General features: G+C 40.7%; 1 protein-coding gene across 1 annotated transcript; it reads left to right on the plus strand.

The window, feature by feature from the left end:
• Nucleotides 1-7,382: 7,382 nt before the first annotated feature.
• Nucleotides 7,383-16,188, plus strand: LOC111226460 (nuclear receptor subfamily 2 group F member 6-like). The gene is made up of 5 exons (XM_022751668.1): nt 7,383-8,977; nt 10,112-10,206; nt 12,797-13,131; nt 13,494-13,740; nt 14,596-16,188. Exons 1-5 carry the CDS (start codon nt 8,709-8,711, stop codon nt 14,868-14,870), a joined length of 1,221 nt encoding a protein of 406 aa, XP_022607389.1. The 5' UTR covers nt 7,383-8,708; the 3' UTR covers nt 14,871-16,188.
• Nucleotides 16,189-17,884: the final 1,696 nt, after the last annotated feature.

The raw sequence follows: 17,884 nt of genomic DNA on the forward strand, positions 1-17,884 counted from the left end.
GGTGTATCAAATCTCCAAACCTCTAGGGCACCTCTCAGCTTTTCAGAGGAATGTATGTTTTTCCAGTTTTTCAGTTCACACCTGAATGAAACCTAACACTCATCTGAGATGAATCTTCCATAATGACGCCACCCTGTTGTAGGAAACTGACAGTCTGGGTGTTTTTTAGTGGGAGTTGAACACACAACAGATGAGTGTCCAGACCAACAACAAAAACCTGCAGAGCAGATGAGCTAATGAGGTCACTCAACTCGTCAGCTTGTGTACAGTAGATTACAGCAATAAGGTGTTTAGAGGGGAAAGATGGCTGGGGGAGTGGCCTTGGCCTAATCCTGTTAAAGCATTTGAGTCGTCTTCACTGAGCTGATTAGGTTAATTTTCTGTCATCCTAAGCACCTTCGTTGACCTATAGGCAATGTCTGGCTGATAGGAGAGGGCACAATCAGGGAGCAACAGATTGGACACAGATTTACAAGAGATTGAAGCTGGTGATTGGGAACTCGATCAAATTGTTGTGGCTGCAGAAAGCGTTAGGTTAATGCCCTGTCTGAAAATGTCAGGCCTCTTGGATGCTAAAAGCAAAGGAGTTCATCTTTCAGATGGGCTATCTGCTGACAACATATTGACAGCCTGTCAATGGTAATCATTTTACATCTGAAGCACAACATTGAGCTAAACAGTTGTCTTAAGTAACGCTAGCCTCCTCAACCCCACAGATCCTTCAGCTGGTCCTATAATTACAAACTTACAATGTCTGCACAATCACAGTTCAAATCATCAGAGCTTAATTTTAAAATCAACTCAGGATTTCCAGAAGTCTTGTTGAATACACCTGTACTGAAAGTACTGTGATTGTTGTGATGTATTATTACATTATGATTAGAAAACAATGCATAAAAGCAATTATGATCACGATGGCTTTCCACACAAATCAACCTCAAACGCTTCACTTGATGAACTTGAATGGCTGCCATAGAAAATCTGCATTTGAATATATTTTGAATATTTAAACTTTATGTGATAAGTGGGAACAATAGCATCACAGTAGACACAAGGTCAAAATTTGCAAGTGGAGTCTGCTGAACTTTCACTTATGTTGGACAATAAACACATGTGCTGCCTGGTGACGATTCATTGCTTTTACTGGGAGTCAACTAACACTGGTAAACGGGCAATTTATGTTAACAATGAGTCAAATGACTACAGCACATGTACTGTCAAAAGTGTCACTTGCAGTGATGAACCCACAGAGCGGTTATCTGCAGTTCCCGTCTGCTCCACTGAGTGTTTCAGCATCTTTCAGCTCATTCTGTTTTGGTTCACTCTCACTGCTCATCAACTTCACTTTTGGCCACAGCAGGTGGCTGATAAACCCACTGTGCTCTACCTGCTCAGCACCAAATAAGAAAGAGGGGAGCATTTACCAACTTACGTAAGTGCTAAGACCTACAATATTTCCCCAATGAGTTTGATGGAGATCAAAACAGAGCTTCTAAATGATCATTTATTTTGTTTTATTTGACCTTAATTAACAAGGTTAATCCCATTAAGGTCAGAAACCTCTTTTTCAATGGAGACCTACAAGTTTGAAAGAGGACAATACAACATCAAGCACACAAATAAAACAACTGTAAATACCAAACGACAATGTATGAAGGCTCAATGGAGCTAAAAACAAAGAAAAGTTACTGAACAATTGTGAATTTTAAGAAAGCTAAAATGAGCTAAAAACAAAGGCAGTCAATGTTGCTGTGCGTCTGCTGGATGAGAGAACAAGCAGCTGTTTTTCCAAGGTTTAAAATATATACAGTGTGTTGCCAAAAGGTGTTGAAAGAGAGAAAAGGAATAGGATTATTGTGAATGTCAGGGATCAAGAGGTTGAGTCAGAGTAAAGCCAAGGCTTATTTTCCATCTCAGTTTAACATCAGCCTCATTCAATAATGTCTCTTATCTTTACAGCAGACAAACAGGAAAAAAAGGCTCCACTGCCATTACAGTACCTAAATACTTCTATTGACTCCTCTTCAAACAATGGGTTGATACCTTGTTCACAGAAAACACTAGATAGCTGATTTGAATGACAACAAACACACACCAAATGGGAAGTTTCCCACCACCTCCAGCAGGTCCTGGGCGAGGAGGAGGGCAAATATTGATTGGACACCGCGTGTTGCTCTGGAGTCACCCCAGCAGATGTTTTTCTTTGGCAGGTTCCACTGCCCTGTTTATTTTAAATTGCTCCGTCATTCGCTCGAGGTCAAAGGCCTGAGGATGGAGAGAGTGTTGTGAGAGAGGGGGAGAGAGAGAGAGAGAGAGAGAGAGTGGAAAGAGAGAGGAGAAGATGATTTTTCCTCTCTGGCCTCTGGGCCAAAGGGCAGTGGGGCTAATGAGGAAGGAGCAGGGAGTCATGTGCTCATGTGCTTGTTCGCCCGGAGTTACTCCTCAGAGTTAAAGTTTAACCCCAGTTTTCAAATTCCTCTACACAGCAGCTAATGCAGTTAAAACACATTCAGACTAATATTCAGTCCAACATTTACAGAGAACTGATTCAGTTTCAAACGGGGGTCAAACTCAGGGAATGTACAAAAAACATGAAACGCGTTGAGTTCTACATTAGCTGTAGGTTATGTTTCTGTCATTCTCTAAAAACAGAAGCAAAACGTCAGCTCTTGCAGCTGCTTAGTTTTTAGCAGATGAAGATGAATCTGATCTAATACTCTTCTCTCTTGAGAAGATTACAGAAGCAGAAATGTGAATCCCTGCTAAACAGTTAATCACAATGCAGCAGCTCCAACAGCCTTCAAGGGGTTTCAACTGGTCAAACCTATCATATCATAAAAGTATGTCTGTCTCGCTGTCTCATGTTCTTACCATGTCTACAGAAGTCCTGTGTCTGTGAATGAGAAAAGCTGCATTTTCACTTCATTCCTTGATGATGTAAATACACCTTTTTAGCCGTTTAATTGCTTATATGTGAAATATTTTCATTTCATTTCGCAAATTCCCTCCATGATACTGTTAATGCACATACACTGACCGTCCCACAGATGGGTGTAACTTTATGTACCTAAAGATAGCTGAAGCTGGATTTTTACAGTATTTTGGTTACTATAATTATCAGTTTCTGATAATACAATTCACAACAACAATCAGTTCTTTCTTATATGTAAACATAGCCGGGAAAGTAGTAATTGTCATTAGAAAATATTCCAGTATGGTTGCATTTACGGTATTTACATTTGAACTAAATGTGCAGCCGTGTTAGAATATCAAATTTAAGTATCATATACTGTAGCTCCAGTGAAACGCTGGAACAAGCACAAACTAAATATTGTATGAAAATCATTTTCTAAGGAGAAATTTAAGCAGAACATTTGGGTTAATCAGAGGTACATGTTCAGGTCCCTGTGCAGACAGTGTGTGTATGCATTGTCCAGGTGAGTGTAGTGAAGGTTAATCTGCTTCACTCTGGACTCCTGACTGTGTTGAGAATGCACAGACTCCGCCACAGTCAACTTCACGCTGAGAGCAGCTGCATTCCTGACCTGCAGTTCAAAGAGCACAGAACACACACACACACACACACACACACACACACACACACACACACACACACACACACACACCAACTTACTGCCAGATATGTAAGGCATATGTGCAGTTGCACAAGGCCACGTGCACACTGCCACAGACATGAAAAGAAACACATTGAAACACAGCGATACTTGTGTAACTGCTACGACATGCCGGCACACTCGAGCTCATATCCAAACAAATGTGTTGTGAGTCTGTTCCTTCAAATACAAACACTGCAGCTGCAACAGGAGAGCTGCAGACATGAACACTGCTGCTCTGATCTCAACCCCCAAACCCGCAGAAAGGTCAGTGATCTGACCTCTAAGAGAGGTGGTCTTCATCTTACTGCATTTATCAAGAGGACATACTGTGGTCTGCTTTTAATGACAAACTGATCACACCTCATTATTTCACTAATTGTCACCGTCACACTTTTCCACGACCAAATCCTTTCCATTTCCTTTGATTCCACACGTTTCAGAAGCAGCGAGAGTCTTGTTTTCATGTTTACTGTGTCAAAGTTTTTGTTTACAAAATTCAAAGATTAAATCAAGTCTGTACAACGCCAAGACACACTTTACACAGAGTATGTGCTTGTTATACAATAGCAACATTTCCAAGTGACAAATACACACAAAAAAAACAAAAAAAAAAACCACATATTAATATTTCTTGTCAGGTACTTTGGTACATGAGTCACTTTTAATTTGTTTATTGGAATCAATGAATCAATTAGTAACAGTCTTAAATCAAAAGGAGTTTACTTTTCAGTATTTAACTGATCAAAGTGTTTGGTTTGCCACACTTTAACAGCTTTCATTTTGGTCACAAGGAGCCTTAATGTTGTGACTGGTCATGTGTGATTTATTCTTCACACTTCAATATTTAGGGGAGTTGAAAATATCAACAAGTTTAATTTTCTTTTACAATAAAGTTAATTTCCTATTACAATAAAGTTACACATACACCATTTTACTCCAGGCTTAAGCATGTACACAAACATGTACAGACTCTGTACACTAGAGATCGCCACAAAAATCATTTCTTTCTTTGTGTGTCTCTATGGAAGCAGTGGTGGACATTTTTCCTTTTTATCATCCTCAAAGGGCTTATTCAAGTCTTCCCTGGTTAGTGTTCGCTGTTGTCATTAAACAAAAGTGATTGAGAGCTGTTAAAAAACAACATCTGACATTTACACTTGAGATTAAAGTTTCACCCTACACACCTCTTTAAATATCTAAAGTCTTACATTATACTGTTTCATGAGAAAATATCAAACACTACTCCTCATGGTCTGACCACTGCTAATACACATAGACAGAGGCTTAAAGGAAAGCACTAATTCAACTTACAGCAGCTTAGCTTGGCCCCTGATAACCTCTTAACCAAACAAAAGGCCTATCCATGCACAATGAGTCTCGCTGTGATGGATGTGGGTTAAAGTTGCCTTATGCTCACATTTAAAAGGCTGAATTAACCTCACTGACTAAACGTGTGTAAGAGAACTTATTTCCTTTCCTTCCAACCCTCTTTTAATCAGCTTTTAACTCAAGGCCTTTTGCTCCTTTGATATTTGTACATTTTTGTGAGAGACAGCATATTCTTTTGAAGCTACAATGGACAAAATGTTTTGTCACTCAGGGGGAATTCCTGTAAAACCATGTGATGAGCAAACAGTTTTTGGTACATAGAGGTTCTTTTAAGCAGGCATGCTTGTAAGCGCCAGTGAATACCTCCTCTGTGGGTTTTTTTTTTCCTGCGTTTGGAGGCTGTTATTGGAAACCTTGGTTGCAGGCTCTGATTGTTTATTTTGTCCTCCCTTTTTTCGAGAGACCTTCACATGACAGTGCTGTTGGTATGACAGACAAAGCTGCCAGAAATTCCACAGGAGCACTGCCTTCTGCCAAGACGACGGACGGGTTACACAGCAAATTATTACTGGGTTTGTAAAACAGAAGCATTATACATACAGTACTTCTTTTCTTCATACCATGCAGTCTAAGTTAAAGGGCACATGATGACCATTAGTTGTCATGAGTAGCACTACACACTGTCAAACCAGCAACCCTGGCTCCTAAATTACATTTATATCTAATTCATTTGCAATAGCAAAGATATTTTGAAGGAAACATAATGCCACCATGACGATGTTTTTATCAAGGTAATGAGGAAATGTTAATTAACAAATAAGAACGTATCTGCAAAATGCTGTCTGATGATATATTTCAATCATTAACCTGTCTGTGGTTGTGTTTAGACAACTCAAAGATTGTGGATGTGGTTTTAAACTGACAAAGTCAACAGTGGCTTTAAACATGACAAAAAGTTATTTAAGTTCATTAACATTTCTCCAAAACATTGACCTTTCCTGATTCTTTTAAGTGATTTTGTTGCCTTAACCTCCTCTAAACACTTGACTCAGGATGCAAACTGTGTGTCGGTCTTGCACTTTGTATGTACAACATCCACAGCATCCATGTGCTGAAGCTGACAAAATGTGGGGGAAAAAGTGATATATCATTTCTGTCAATGGACCGTTGTCAGCACAACTTACAGGACATGTAGTTCTAGAGACACACACAGGCAATCAGACGGACCTAAGATCTGGTTGTGACAAATAAAACAGGGTTAAGATATGGTTGTGGTTAGGCACCTGAAACACATGGTTAATGCCGGTGCCAAAGACTGTGGTTACGGTTGATAAAAATTCAGTCATTAAATGCAGGGCCTCCACGAAAGCTCTCCCTTATGAAAGTACATGCTACTCTCCTGTGCACTACCCCAACCGCTACACCCTCGCTTTCTGCCTCACTACGTATAGGGCTCACTACTTTCTGCATTTGCACTGAACATTGGCATTGACATAGGCTTAATCGTGAAACACAGAAGTGTCCAATACATGTGTAATTCCTAAAGATGGTCGGGTTTCAAAGATGTGGACTAAAAGTCACAATATCTTGATCTCTGTTTCACTGATTCTTTTTTTTTTTTTTTTTTGATCTGTCTCTAGCAAGTCCAACAATTTCATGGACATACAATACAAAATCACCCTTCTTAAAATGTGCTTACAAATGTATAACCAGTACCATCCAGGACCCAGCAGCTACCGTGGATCTTTGGCATCCTTCACACTGACCTGTGAGTGTGTGCAGCAGGTGTGAAAAGGAGCCGGTGGCATATCATATAACCTTTAGACAAGTTACTCAACAACAACAGGCCCTCCCTGTTATTATTGGGTCAACAAAGTCGGAGGAAGTCTTAAGGATTAGAGTGGAGTGGAGAACATGAGTGCGAGTGCCATGCGCTCGCTGTGTGTCGACCCGAGGCCCCCACCCCTCTTTGTCTCATGGCAGTGTTGAGGTCAACTACCCCTTGCTCGCAGGCCCGCCCGAGGTCAGGGGGGAAACAGGCAGCCAGTCAGGCAGCCAGGCATTCATTCTGTGTGTGTGTGTGTGTGTGTGTGTGTGTGTGTGTGTGTGTGTGTGTGGCTGCAGCCCACTCTGTGCTCTTTGACTCCTCTGGCCTTATAAGGCATCCAGTGTCATGGCAACGGCAGGGCTTGAATAGCAGTGTCAAATCCCTCAGCACACAGACACAGCTCACTCTCCCTAAAGGAGGGAGCGAGGCAGAGACACAGAGAGGGGATTGAGAGGAGCAGGAGAGGAGGCTATCTCTGGGCTGCTCTCCACTGCAGCGTCTGGCTTTCACTAAAAGGTCTGTGACCGTGTTTTTCCTGCGCTTGTTTGCCTAATTTATTCCTGCCGGGGCCAGCAGAAGAAAGACGGAAAGAAAAAAAAAAAAAAAAAAAAAAAGGACAGGCAGAATAGTAAAGAGTGCAACAGTACACCCTGACTCGCTGACAGGGAATGCAGAGAGGTTCTGGCCTCTGGTTGTTACTGCTGGATGGACAAGCACTGACAAAACAAGAGAAGGGGGAGAGAGACAACACTTTGTGGAGCTTTGAGAGAAGAGAAGAGAACTGCGACTAAGGAGATTACTCAACTCTGCTTTTGTTCTGGCTTGTTGTTTTTTCTGTGACATTTGAGCCTCTGACACCACAGACTCTGAGGAGTTGGAGGAGCCTGGAGAAAACATAATTTCACCACAGACAGCAGAAGAGGAGGACGTCTTTCAAGAACTCTGTTGCTGCAGAAACCAGATTTTCTGGGAGTCAAAGGAGTGTATTGTTTTTCTCAGCGCGCTTCTCATTTTAATATCAAGTGTGGGATCATCGTCTACATATGGTTATTTTGAGGGCACAAAGGTTCCTGAGCCAAAATACTTGTCGAGTTGTCTTTTATTTTTCCTCTTCATCACTATCACCTCTGCTCCTATAACAGCCTCGACAAGTCAAGAGTGCGTCTGGACTAGAACTGCCTCAGATCAGCAGATAACACCTCTGCACGGCAGGAACTGGTTGGACTAGTTTATAAGTTGGAGGAGAGGGCAGGGCAGTTTAACCCTGCCTGAAGGAGAGCTGTGTTTTATTTTCCTCCCACTTGTTTGTCCTTTTGGGAGAAAGTCGTGCACCGAGGGAGAGGGGCTGAGCTTCTTCTTTTATTTGGAGAGCAACTCTTGTTTTGTCCCTCACCACTGTGCTTAGGGATTTGTGAGGTGTTTTTTTTGTTTTTTTTACCTTCTTCCAGGGGGGAGACAGAGAGAGAAAGTGAGAGGGAGGGCGAAAGAAAGAGGGAGTCAAAGTGTAATTTATTGTTTCCTGTGAAAAGAGCAAGGCTGCACCCTTTTCTCCTGCTTGAACTCTGAACCACTAAATGTGTGTCTGAAGTTTTCTCAGACCTTGGGAGCCATTGATCAGAGGTCAGGGCAGAAAACAGAGGGGTGAAAGACAAGAACAGAGACAGCAGAGGGATTAAAGAAGAGAGAAAAAACAGCACTGGGAGGGACCTCCAGGTCAGTCCAAGCAGACTGCAAAGGGGGTAAAGGTCAACACCGTGGAGCCGTGGAGGACAACTTTTCATCACATTTTTGGACGAAGCCTGCCCTGAATTACAAACCTGGAGCCACTGTCTTTGAGTCTGGAATCAGTTTTTAGACTCTGAAGGTAGTTGGAAGCTGGGGGACAGGGCGGCGCTGTGTATGATCCACTCACTGGACTGCGTGTCTCAGAGAATATGGCCATGGTGAGCGGGGGATGGGGCAACCCCAACGGGGACACTAATGGACTGGGGGAGAAGGCTTACCTGAGGAGGGAGGAAGAGGACGGATCGCCACAGGCCGGCAGCAGCGATGTGGACGTTGGGGACGAGGACAAGGCCTGTGTGGTGGACTGTGTGGTGTGCGGGGACAAGTCCAGCGGGAAGCACTACGGCGTGTTCACCTGCGAGGGCTGCAAGAGCTTCTTCAAGAGGAGCATCAGACGAAACCTCAACTACTCCTGCAGGTAGGGGCTGCTGGGAGATTAAACATGATATCTCATTGTGTTCACAGCTTGAACAGCTATAAATGTAAAGTTAAACAAGGCACATTTCATTTATTTTGCTGCCTTTTCTTGTTGGCGAACTTGTCTTTTTGGTCACACTTTACTTTAAATGTTACTTTACATGTAAATTAACAGTTTATAACATATTACAATGTTTTTGTAAGCACATGTAAGTGTTTATTAACTTCTCCTATGGGCACACTTGACTGGCTGCTGTATAAACAGAGAATGGATGACAATATAGTAAAACACAGGTGTAATGATATAAAAAAATATGTCTTTATATTAGAAATGATAATAGTTGACATATACTCTATATTCACTTACATTTTACCTCTGCACACAACTACATTATAGTGTGTTATTAATCATTTATTGAAGGTTTATAGGAAAAGGTTAGCATCTTTTTTTACAAACCATTATATGTGCATTCACATTCATGACGGAGACAGCAGATTACGTCCATTTCTCACTCGGGAATGATTTGTTCCAACCTTGGATACGTCTCACAAACAGCCCCGGGAAAAAATAAAAGAAATGAAAAGCCCTGAAGGTCAGTCATGTGAGGATGGATTGCCTCAGAAGGTCAACATTCCCATTATTCTTCACCACAGGAACACAATGTTGCAACTCAATTCTCTGCTCTTACACAAGGAGCTCTCAGCTACCGAATATAGTCATTTCTTCCACATAATAATGCACTAACTCTGAATGGGAGGTGTCTTTGTAGTCAGTTTGTCATGTCCAGGGCTGAAAAGGGCTCTCTTTGAAATGTTGGCAGACCTCGTCCTGCTGTAAATGGCAACACAAGGGTGTGTAGAGCTGATGATTTACAAAGGTCACAGCCTTGATAGCTTTTCAGCCCGGCCAGCTCACACAGTTCACTCATCGTAGGGGTCAGTGAGAGAGTGAGAGAGCGAGAGAGGGAGAGGGAGGGAGAGGGAGAGAGAGAGAGAGAGAGAGAGAGAGAGAGAGAGAGAGAGAGAGAGAGAGAGAGAGAGAGGAGAGAAAGCTCAGTGATCAATTTACAGGTTACTATCATCAAATATTATATATATTTTATTGCATGTTCAATATTTTGTTTCCTTTGTGCAGATCAAATCGTGAATGCCAAATCGACCAGCATCACCGGAACCAGTGCCAATACTGTCGGCTGAAGAAATGTTTCCGAGTTGGGATGCGCAAAGAAGGTATTATCCATGTACACAGCAGGTTAAAGGTGTTTTTTTTTCAGGGTTAGTAAACACACAAATGAGTTTTCCACTGCCAGAGGTGAAGAACTGAAGAGTGAACCGCGTCACACGAGTAGCTGAGGCTACTGTTCAACTTTCAAGATTTGACATTGGTGGAAAGTCCTTTACTTAAAGCTAAATTAATCGATATTTTCATATTGATAATAGGGGTTTGTTTCACCTGACTCTGCAGCTTAACTGGGCATCAGCATCATTTTAGCTCATTGTCTAGGTTTCACAGCCCACTATTTTACCGTTCTGGTTTACTCTCACCACATTTGCCTCTGTAGCATGCAGCTGTTCTCAGAGAAAACGCTCTAAAAACGTATTACAGCAATATAAGGTGATAATATATCAGTGTTGTATTTACAGTTTACACTTTCCCCAAGCAGCCAAACATAAAAAAAATCAACTGATGTGGGTTATAAGAAACACTACAGTGTAAAAACATTAAATTAGTAGTAGTAGTAGTAAAAGTTTTGAAAAATATCACTTAAATCAGAGCACATGTATGCACTTAACAAAAGATACTTAAGAATGTGTGAAGTAGTAGGTATTAGAAAAAGTAAAAGTAATTTGCTTTGCAAAATGGCCCCTTTTATTATGATTTTTTCATTATTACTGATGAATGAATGTATAAACAGCATTTTAATGTTGTAACTGGTAGAGGTGAATGTAATTTAAGTGATAAGTAATTAGTCATAAGTCATCTATTTTTATATAATATCTGTAAATGTCGTACAGTGCAAAAAGCGAATAAGAAAAGAACCACATTTCCCCTGAAATGTATTGGAAAAGCATAAAATAGAACAAGTAAAGTACATTTACATCAAAATGTATTTGAGTAATTGCACTCAGATACTTTCCAACACTGAGGTGTAAAACAATCATATCCTCTCTTTTACATACATACAAACAGACTGATTCATGCCCGAACACCCTGAAGAAAGACAAACACACACAAGTTCAAATACTCAGAAACACGCATACAAATACATAAATACCAGGAATGAGTAATTCCCAGAGAAAGTGTAAGAAACAGCCACTGACATTTGCCAGTGAATATTTATACTGTCAACCAAAGCATGTTTTCACCCTGGTGTTTGACTCCCTGCAGCTGTTGGGCTTCAGGGACAATGGGGCAACTTGAGGCAACCATGTTTGATTTGCATAACAGGAAAATAGAACAGCAAGTGGACATATTTGGTCAAAACACACTGAGCTGTCGGTCGCTGGTGAAAATGCCATATAACTAGTTAATTACAGTTTCAAATTTTCCACAACAGTGACTCCTATTTGCCTGGTGTAATTATTTTCATTCCAGCTATTCAACCCTCATTATCACATCACAAAATATTTCAGTGTTTTAATTTACTGCCATGGTCAGTATGACGTCTATTGATAGTGAAGTCTGTAATTGTATTCTAGTGTAATTTAACTCCTCTTGTATTTCAGTCTGTGTCAGTGGATACCACAAGCTCTCCCATACATAATGTGCAGTGAGGTGACAGTATGCCAGAGGTTATATTGGGCCTGGTTATTAATGAACCATGCTGACTGTGGCCATGACGCAGGTTGCACTGTTTCCACATTACCTGGAAATGTCTGTTTCACCTTTAACCCAGACTGCTTCAGTGAGATTTTTTTGGCACAGAGACTGTATTCACTGCCACTTCAGAAATACATCAGTGTTAATTAATATTTAGGGCAGTACAGGCAGAGCACTCACATTAGGATATTGGCCTTAGCTTTCAATCACAAAGAATTAGAATGAAATAAAGCCTCACTGTTAATGCATTTAACTGGTGAAAGCGAACCTATTTCATACTCTTACCAGGAGTTAGTAGGCTTGATGCTATTTGCGGGACCCCGAGGTGGAGGAAGTGTGTGGTACACTACAACAGCAACGACCTCAGTTCATTACCAGCCGAGGACCTATGTGCAAGACATTCACCCTGCTTTCTTCCCTTATGTTTGCTGTCTATCTCTTCTGCTTGATGGAAATCCACACAAATATCTACATTTAAAAAGCAGTGGTTACACTTACACATTGCTTTTCTTGTGTATCTGTACTTGCAATATAAAGTCCTTATTTTTTAAGTAAGTAAAAGTAAGTAAGTAAGTAAAATACTACAATGTAAAATACCCTGTTACAAGTAAAAGTTCAGCATTCAAATTGCCACCTAGGTAAAAATAGATAAGTATTGTCAACCAAATGTACTCACACAAAGGATGAGAGGGTAACTAACTGTCTGACAAATGTAGAGGAGTAAAAAGAACAATATTTCCCTCTGAAATGTGGTGGAGTAGAAAAATAAAGTAAATCAGAAATACTCAATTAAAGCACAAGTACCTCAAAATTGTACTTAAGTACAATGCTTGATTAAATGTAATCAGGTACATTTCACCCCTTGTCTCCTGCTTCAATCAGGCATGATTATACTCTGAATTTCTCCTTGGAGTGAAGCAACAGTGCAGCAGTGTAAGAAACATCTAATGTTTTGAGGCATGCCATCAGATTCGCATTCTCTTGGTTCCTTTCATGCAGCTGTCCAGCGGGGTCGGATCCCTCCGTCTCACTCAGGTATCAGTCCAAACTCCCTGGCTGGTGGAGTTGGAGGTGCAGGGCCAGGTCACATTGGGGCAGATTATTTCAACGGGCAGCCGGTTTCAGATCTCATCTCACAGCTCCTCCGGGCCGAGCCGTACCCCAGCAGCCGTTACGGGGCCCCTTACAGCCAGACACAGATGCAGGCATCTGCGAGCGGAGGCTCAGTCATGGGCATCGACAGCATCTGTGAGCTGGCTGCCCGGCTCCTCTTCAGCACCATCGAGTGGGCCAGAAACATCCCATACTTCCCAGAACTGCCTGTCTCAGAGCAGGTATGTTAAGACTGGAGACATCTTCTTTCTTTTTTTTTTCTTTCCTTTTGAAAACCAATTTAGATTTTCACTGCAGATTATATTTTAAAATTCAGCTGCAAACATTACAGCTTGAACAACACAGCTAATATTTTTATGTAAAATTATACCTGTCTTTTCAGCCTTAACCACAAACTGTGACCCAGGAACTGTGACCCCATAGACTTACCCAATAGCCCAATGTACTTTACTGAAACACTTGATTTTGTTAGTGACACCTATGCTTTTCCTACTATGACAAGACAAATTGTCTGCTGTGACAAAGGCCTATTTAGACCCACTACTCTAAGTGACCGTTTCCTAATTTCCAATCCTTCCTGCAGGTGGCTCTGCTGAGGCTGAGCTGGAGCGAGCTCTTCATCCTGAATGCTGCTCAGTCTGCTCTGCCTCTGCACATGGCTCCTCTGCTGGCAGCAGCTGGGTTTCACTCGTCCCCTATGTCTGCTGAGCGCGTGGTGTCCTTCATGGACCAGGTCAGGGTTTTCCAGGACCAGGTGGACAAGCTGAACAGGCTGCAGGTGGACACAGCCGAGTACAGCTGCCTCAAAGCCATTGCACTGTTTTCACCTGGTGAGTTTGGTAGACTTCTCACAAGGTTATCTATGTGATGAGAGCTACTACAACTGGGTGTGTTTACTGTACACTGACCCCAAGTGTCTTTAGAGAAAACCAAAACAAAACTGTCTGTGTGAGGTATTGGATAGGGATAGTTTCTGGACCAGCAAGAAAAACTAAATTAAATCCCTACCAGTTGTAGGGCAATTTTGATATGAATGAGTGTGACCTCTGACCTCACTGAAGGAGGACTAGCAGAGAAGAGAATATCCTTGAAAAAAAATGGTTTGAATATTAATTAAATATAACATTAAATATGAAACTGCAGGCATGGGGTGGTTAGCTTAGCATAAATACTGGGAACAGGTGAAAACAGCTAGTCTGGTCTGTACAAAGACTCTAAGGCTCGCTAATTAACTTATTAAATCTTGTTTGTTTAATCTATGTGAAAACCAAAGTTGAAAGACAAGTTGTGATTTTACTGGGGTTATGTTTTTAGGCCAGGTGAAGTGACTTTTTTAGCGGTTGTGGTAGGCGGATTTAGCTTCCTTTGGATAGAGCCAAACTAGTGGTTTTCCTCTTGTTTCCAGTCCTCGTGCTAAACTAGGCTAACTAGCTGCTGGCTATAGTTTAATTTTTACCATACAGACTTGAGATTGGGATTGATCTTCTAATCCAACTCTCAACAAAGCATATTTTTTCCCAAGATTTCAAACTATTCCTTAAAGGGACCAAAATTTACTTAAATTTTTAAATTTACAAGAGTAAAGAAGCCCTGAGTGTAAAAAAGACAATATTTCTAGGAAACAGGGTTGAAAATAGAAACAAAATTTAAATTGTGACAACATCCTCTGTGTCTTTGCCTTACAGATGCATGTGGTCTGACAGACCCGGCCCATGTAGAGTCCCTGCAGGAGAAGGCCCAGGTCGCCCTGACAGAGTATGAAAGGTTGCAGTATCCCAACCAGCCTCAGCGATTTGGTCGCTTACTGCTGCGTCTCCCTGCTCTGCGTGCCGTGCCGGCCAACCTTATCTCCCAGCTCTTCTTCATGCGGCTTGTGGGCAAGACACCGATCGAGACGCTGATCCGAGACATGCAGCTATCAGGGAGCTCCATCAGCTGGCCCTACGCCCCGGGACAGTAAACCCCAGTGACTCCTGAGTGAGACGGACTGAGATCAGATTGGGGAAGGATACAGAGATCACAAAGATAACACACAAACTGAATGTTATGAATACAAACTGGGATCCTATTTGTGAGTGTGGAGGTCAGTTGTTCCTACTTTAGCCCTGGTAAAGTTTGGTGGTAGTCAAACCAAAGCTGCTTTCAGGGAAACAAAAATGTACATTTATCTTCATATATGTTTGCCGCACTTAGTTTTCTCTGACCTTCATCTGCTCTCTCTTTGTCTCATTCTGGACAAAAAACAGGGCTTTAACTGAAATGCAGACTCTAACATGAGGCCATGTGCCCGTACTACCTCCTCCCATATCACCCCTTATGTGACTCAGTTTGAACCCAGGCGCTGTGTCTTTTCCCTCTGCTTTGTTTTTGAGTCATAATGAAGCCATAGCAGTGCCACTTTTACAGGCAGAGCTTTATATCGTCACAGCTGGTACTTATTGTGCAGGTTGTGTAATGTTTGATATGTGGGATGAAATATCAGACTTTGTTACCAAATGTATTTGTGAAGACTGCAAAGCATCAGCATTAAAGCAAAGAAGAGACATGAGCATTGTACTATATATTGCACTATATAAAGTACAATCAAGAAATAGTTTGTATGTTATATACTTAAAGGAATAGTTTAGCATTTTGGGGATTCTGCTTTGCTTTGATTGATACCACTCTCATGTCTGTATGGTAAATATGAAGCTAAAGCTAGCACCTATTTAGTTTAGTTTGAAACAGCTAGCCTAGTTCCGTCTGACGCTGACAAAATCCACTCTCCAGCAACTCTAAAGCTCACTAGTTAACATGCTATCTCTTTTGGTTAACATGTACAAAAATCAAGTGGTAAAAACAACAATTTATGGTTTTAGAGGTTATGTGCCAGACTGTTTTTTGGCTCTGAGCAGTTGCCAGAAAAACCAGCAGAGACATCAGAAAGTTACTGGGCCTGGCAAAGAAATAGCACATAATCCCCGTAAACCAGTGAATTGTTGTTTTTATGCTTTTTGTTTTTGTCAGAGATATAACCTTTAAAGACAATCTTTAGCAGTGATAGCCATGATAGGTGGATATTTTACCTTTGAACAAAGCCAGGCTAGCTGTTTCCCGTTTCCAGTCTTTATGCTACGCTAAGCTAACCAGCTGCTGGTTCCATCTTTAAAATTACTGTACAGACATAAGAGAGGAATCGATCTTCTCATCTAACCCTTTGGCAAGAAAGCAAATAACTGTATTTTCGAAAATGTTGAGCTATTCCTCTAATATTGTATATTATACAACACAAACGTTCTTGAAATTGGAGGTGAATGTGCTCAGACACACCCTGGCTCCTCAGACAGTCACATCCCTGTCTAACATTATTACCTCATGTTTTATACATCAAAGATTGTGTAGTGAAATATTCATGAAGTAAAGATAAATATAAAGGGATCAAGTTATCACTATCACTATCATATCAAAGACCCGTCTATCCACCAGACTTACCCAATATATATTTGAAAATGTTTTAAAATGTAAAGTTTGATGTAACAGGACTCCTAAAGTTTGACAGATCATTCTCAGAAAGCGACACTGAGTCAAATAACTCAGATAAACATAAATATATGTTTTTCTGCTTAATCTCTGCAAACGGGACACTGTTTTCTTGTTGTTATAAAGGTAGAGGTAGTTCATTTTGATTTTTTTCACATTTTCGATCCCCTTTTAAAAGCACGTCCTAACGGACAGAGGTCACTTTCAAGCAATTACTACACTTATGCAAGGTACTCTGAGTTGTTAAGGTGTAAAGGTTATAGTGTTTGTTGGTACTGAGATGAAGGGTACTAAGTAGTTCAGGAGTGTCCGTGCCATGAACCGCAGCTCAATGTGAGCTCATGATTTTTTTGGTATAAATTTTTGTATTACCTGTTATTATATCATAAAAAAGGCAACAATGACCATGATCCTTGATACTGTCAAACAACTTCATCAAAAGCTCATCATGCTGTCCCTGAATCACATTGTGTTATTGTCAGAATATAAACTATAGTGATTTGACTGTGTAGCTTTACATTTAAAAGAATCATGTTTCTATGACCATGCCAAAGCTAAAAAGAAAAAAATGCAAATGAAGTTCATATGGCTGACTGGTTATTTTTGCATTTCTGGAAATAAAAGTATGCACATTCTGTCTGTGGATGACTTGAGTATTTACATTCGTATACGTACGAGTATTAGAACCTGCACACATCTGCAAGAATCAGAAACACTTTCCCAGTCATTTTGATCGTCAATCCTGATTAGAGCTGAAACAATTAATCGAATTAGAAATTTTTCAATAGGAATTTCAATCATCATTTAATCAAGCAAACGTGACAAACATTTGCCAGTTCCAGCTTCATGATGTAAGGATTTGGCGCTCTTCTCACATACTTATAAACTGAGGTTGGATTGTTGGCTCTTACAACTTGTAATAGGCATTTTTCATTAATTTCCATTGGCTAAATGATTAATCAATTCACACAAAAAGGAATGAGAGATTTACTGATAATGAAAACAATCAATAGCCGCAGCTCTATTGCTGATATTTGACTTAAACATTGCATTAAACAAATGTTTACAGGCAGTCACATGTCTTCTGAATAAATTTCTTTAGTGAAGACTTGCCATGAAAGTGTAGTATCTATATATCTGAGCATTTATTTATTATTTATTTACTGTCAACTACTTATACTGTGCTTGTTTTATAAAAACTGACAGCATCACACTGTTATTGTTTGTTTAAACTTGAGAGTAGCTGAGGAAACCATTAAACTTATTGATCAGATTCCTGTTTTCCAAATTGGCGGAAGAGCCTTTGCTGATTATTTTCATCTCATCTAGTGGAAATAAAAACACCAGAAAAAGCCACATTTCAATACACAATAATAAATTCTAGTGCTACAGTAACAGTGTCAGTAGACTTGTAAAGAAGTACAGTATTAGTAGTTAGTAGTTCTATGAAAATGA

This window comes from Seriola dumerili, unplaced genomic scaffold (assembly GCF_002260705.1).
Source record: "Seriola dumerili isolate Sdu_G_001 unplaced genomic scaffold, Sdu_1.0 BDQW01000002.1, whole genome shotgun sequence".
Lineage (NCBI taxonomy): Eukaryota > Metazoa > Chordata > Actinopteri > Carangiformes > Carangidae > Seriola > Seriola dumerili.

Excerpts from the sequence above, each read along its gene's own strand:
- LOC111226460 (XM_022751668.1), top strand. The coding sequence starts at position 8,709 with ATGGCCATGGTGAGCGGGGGATGGGGCAACCCCAACGGGGACACTAAT. Across the intron at positions 8,978-10,111 it reads AACCTCAACTACTCCTGCAG|ATCAAATCGTGAATGCCAAA; the intron begins GTAGGGGCTGCT and ends TCCTTTGTGCAG. Across the intron at positions 13,741-14,595 it reads CATTGCACTGTTTTCACCTG|ATGCATGTGGTCTGACAGAC; the intron begins GTGAGTTTGGTA and ends TTTGCCTTACAG.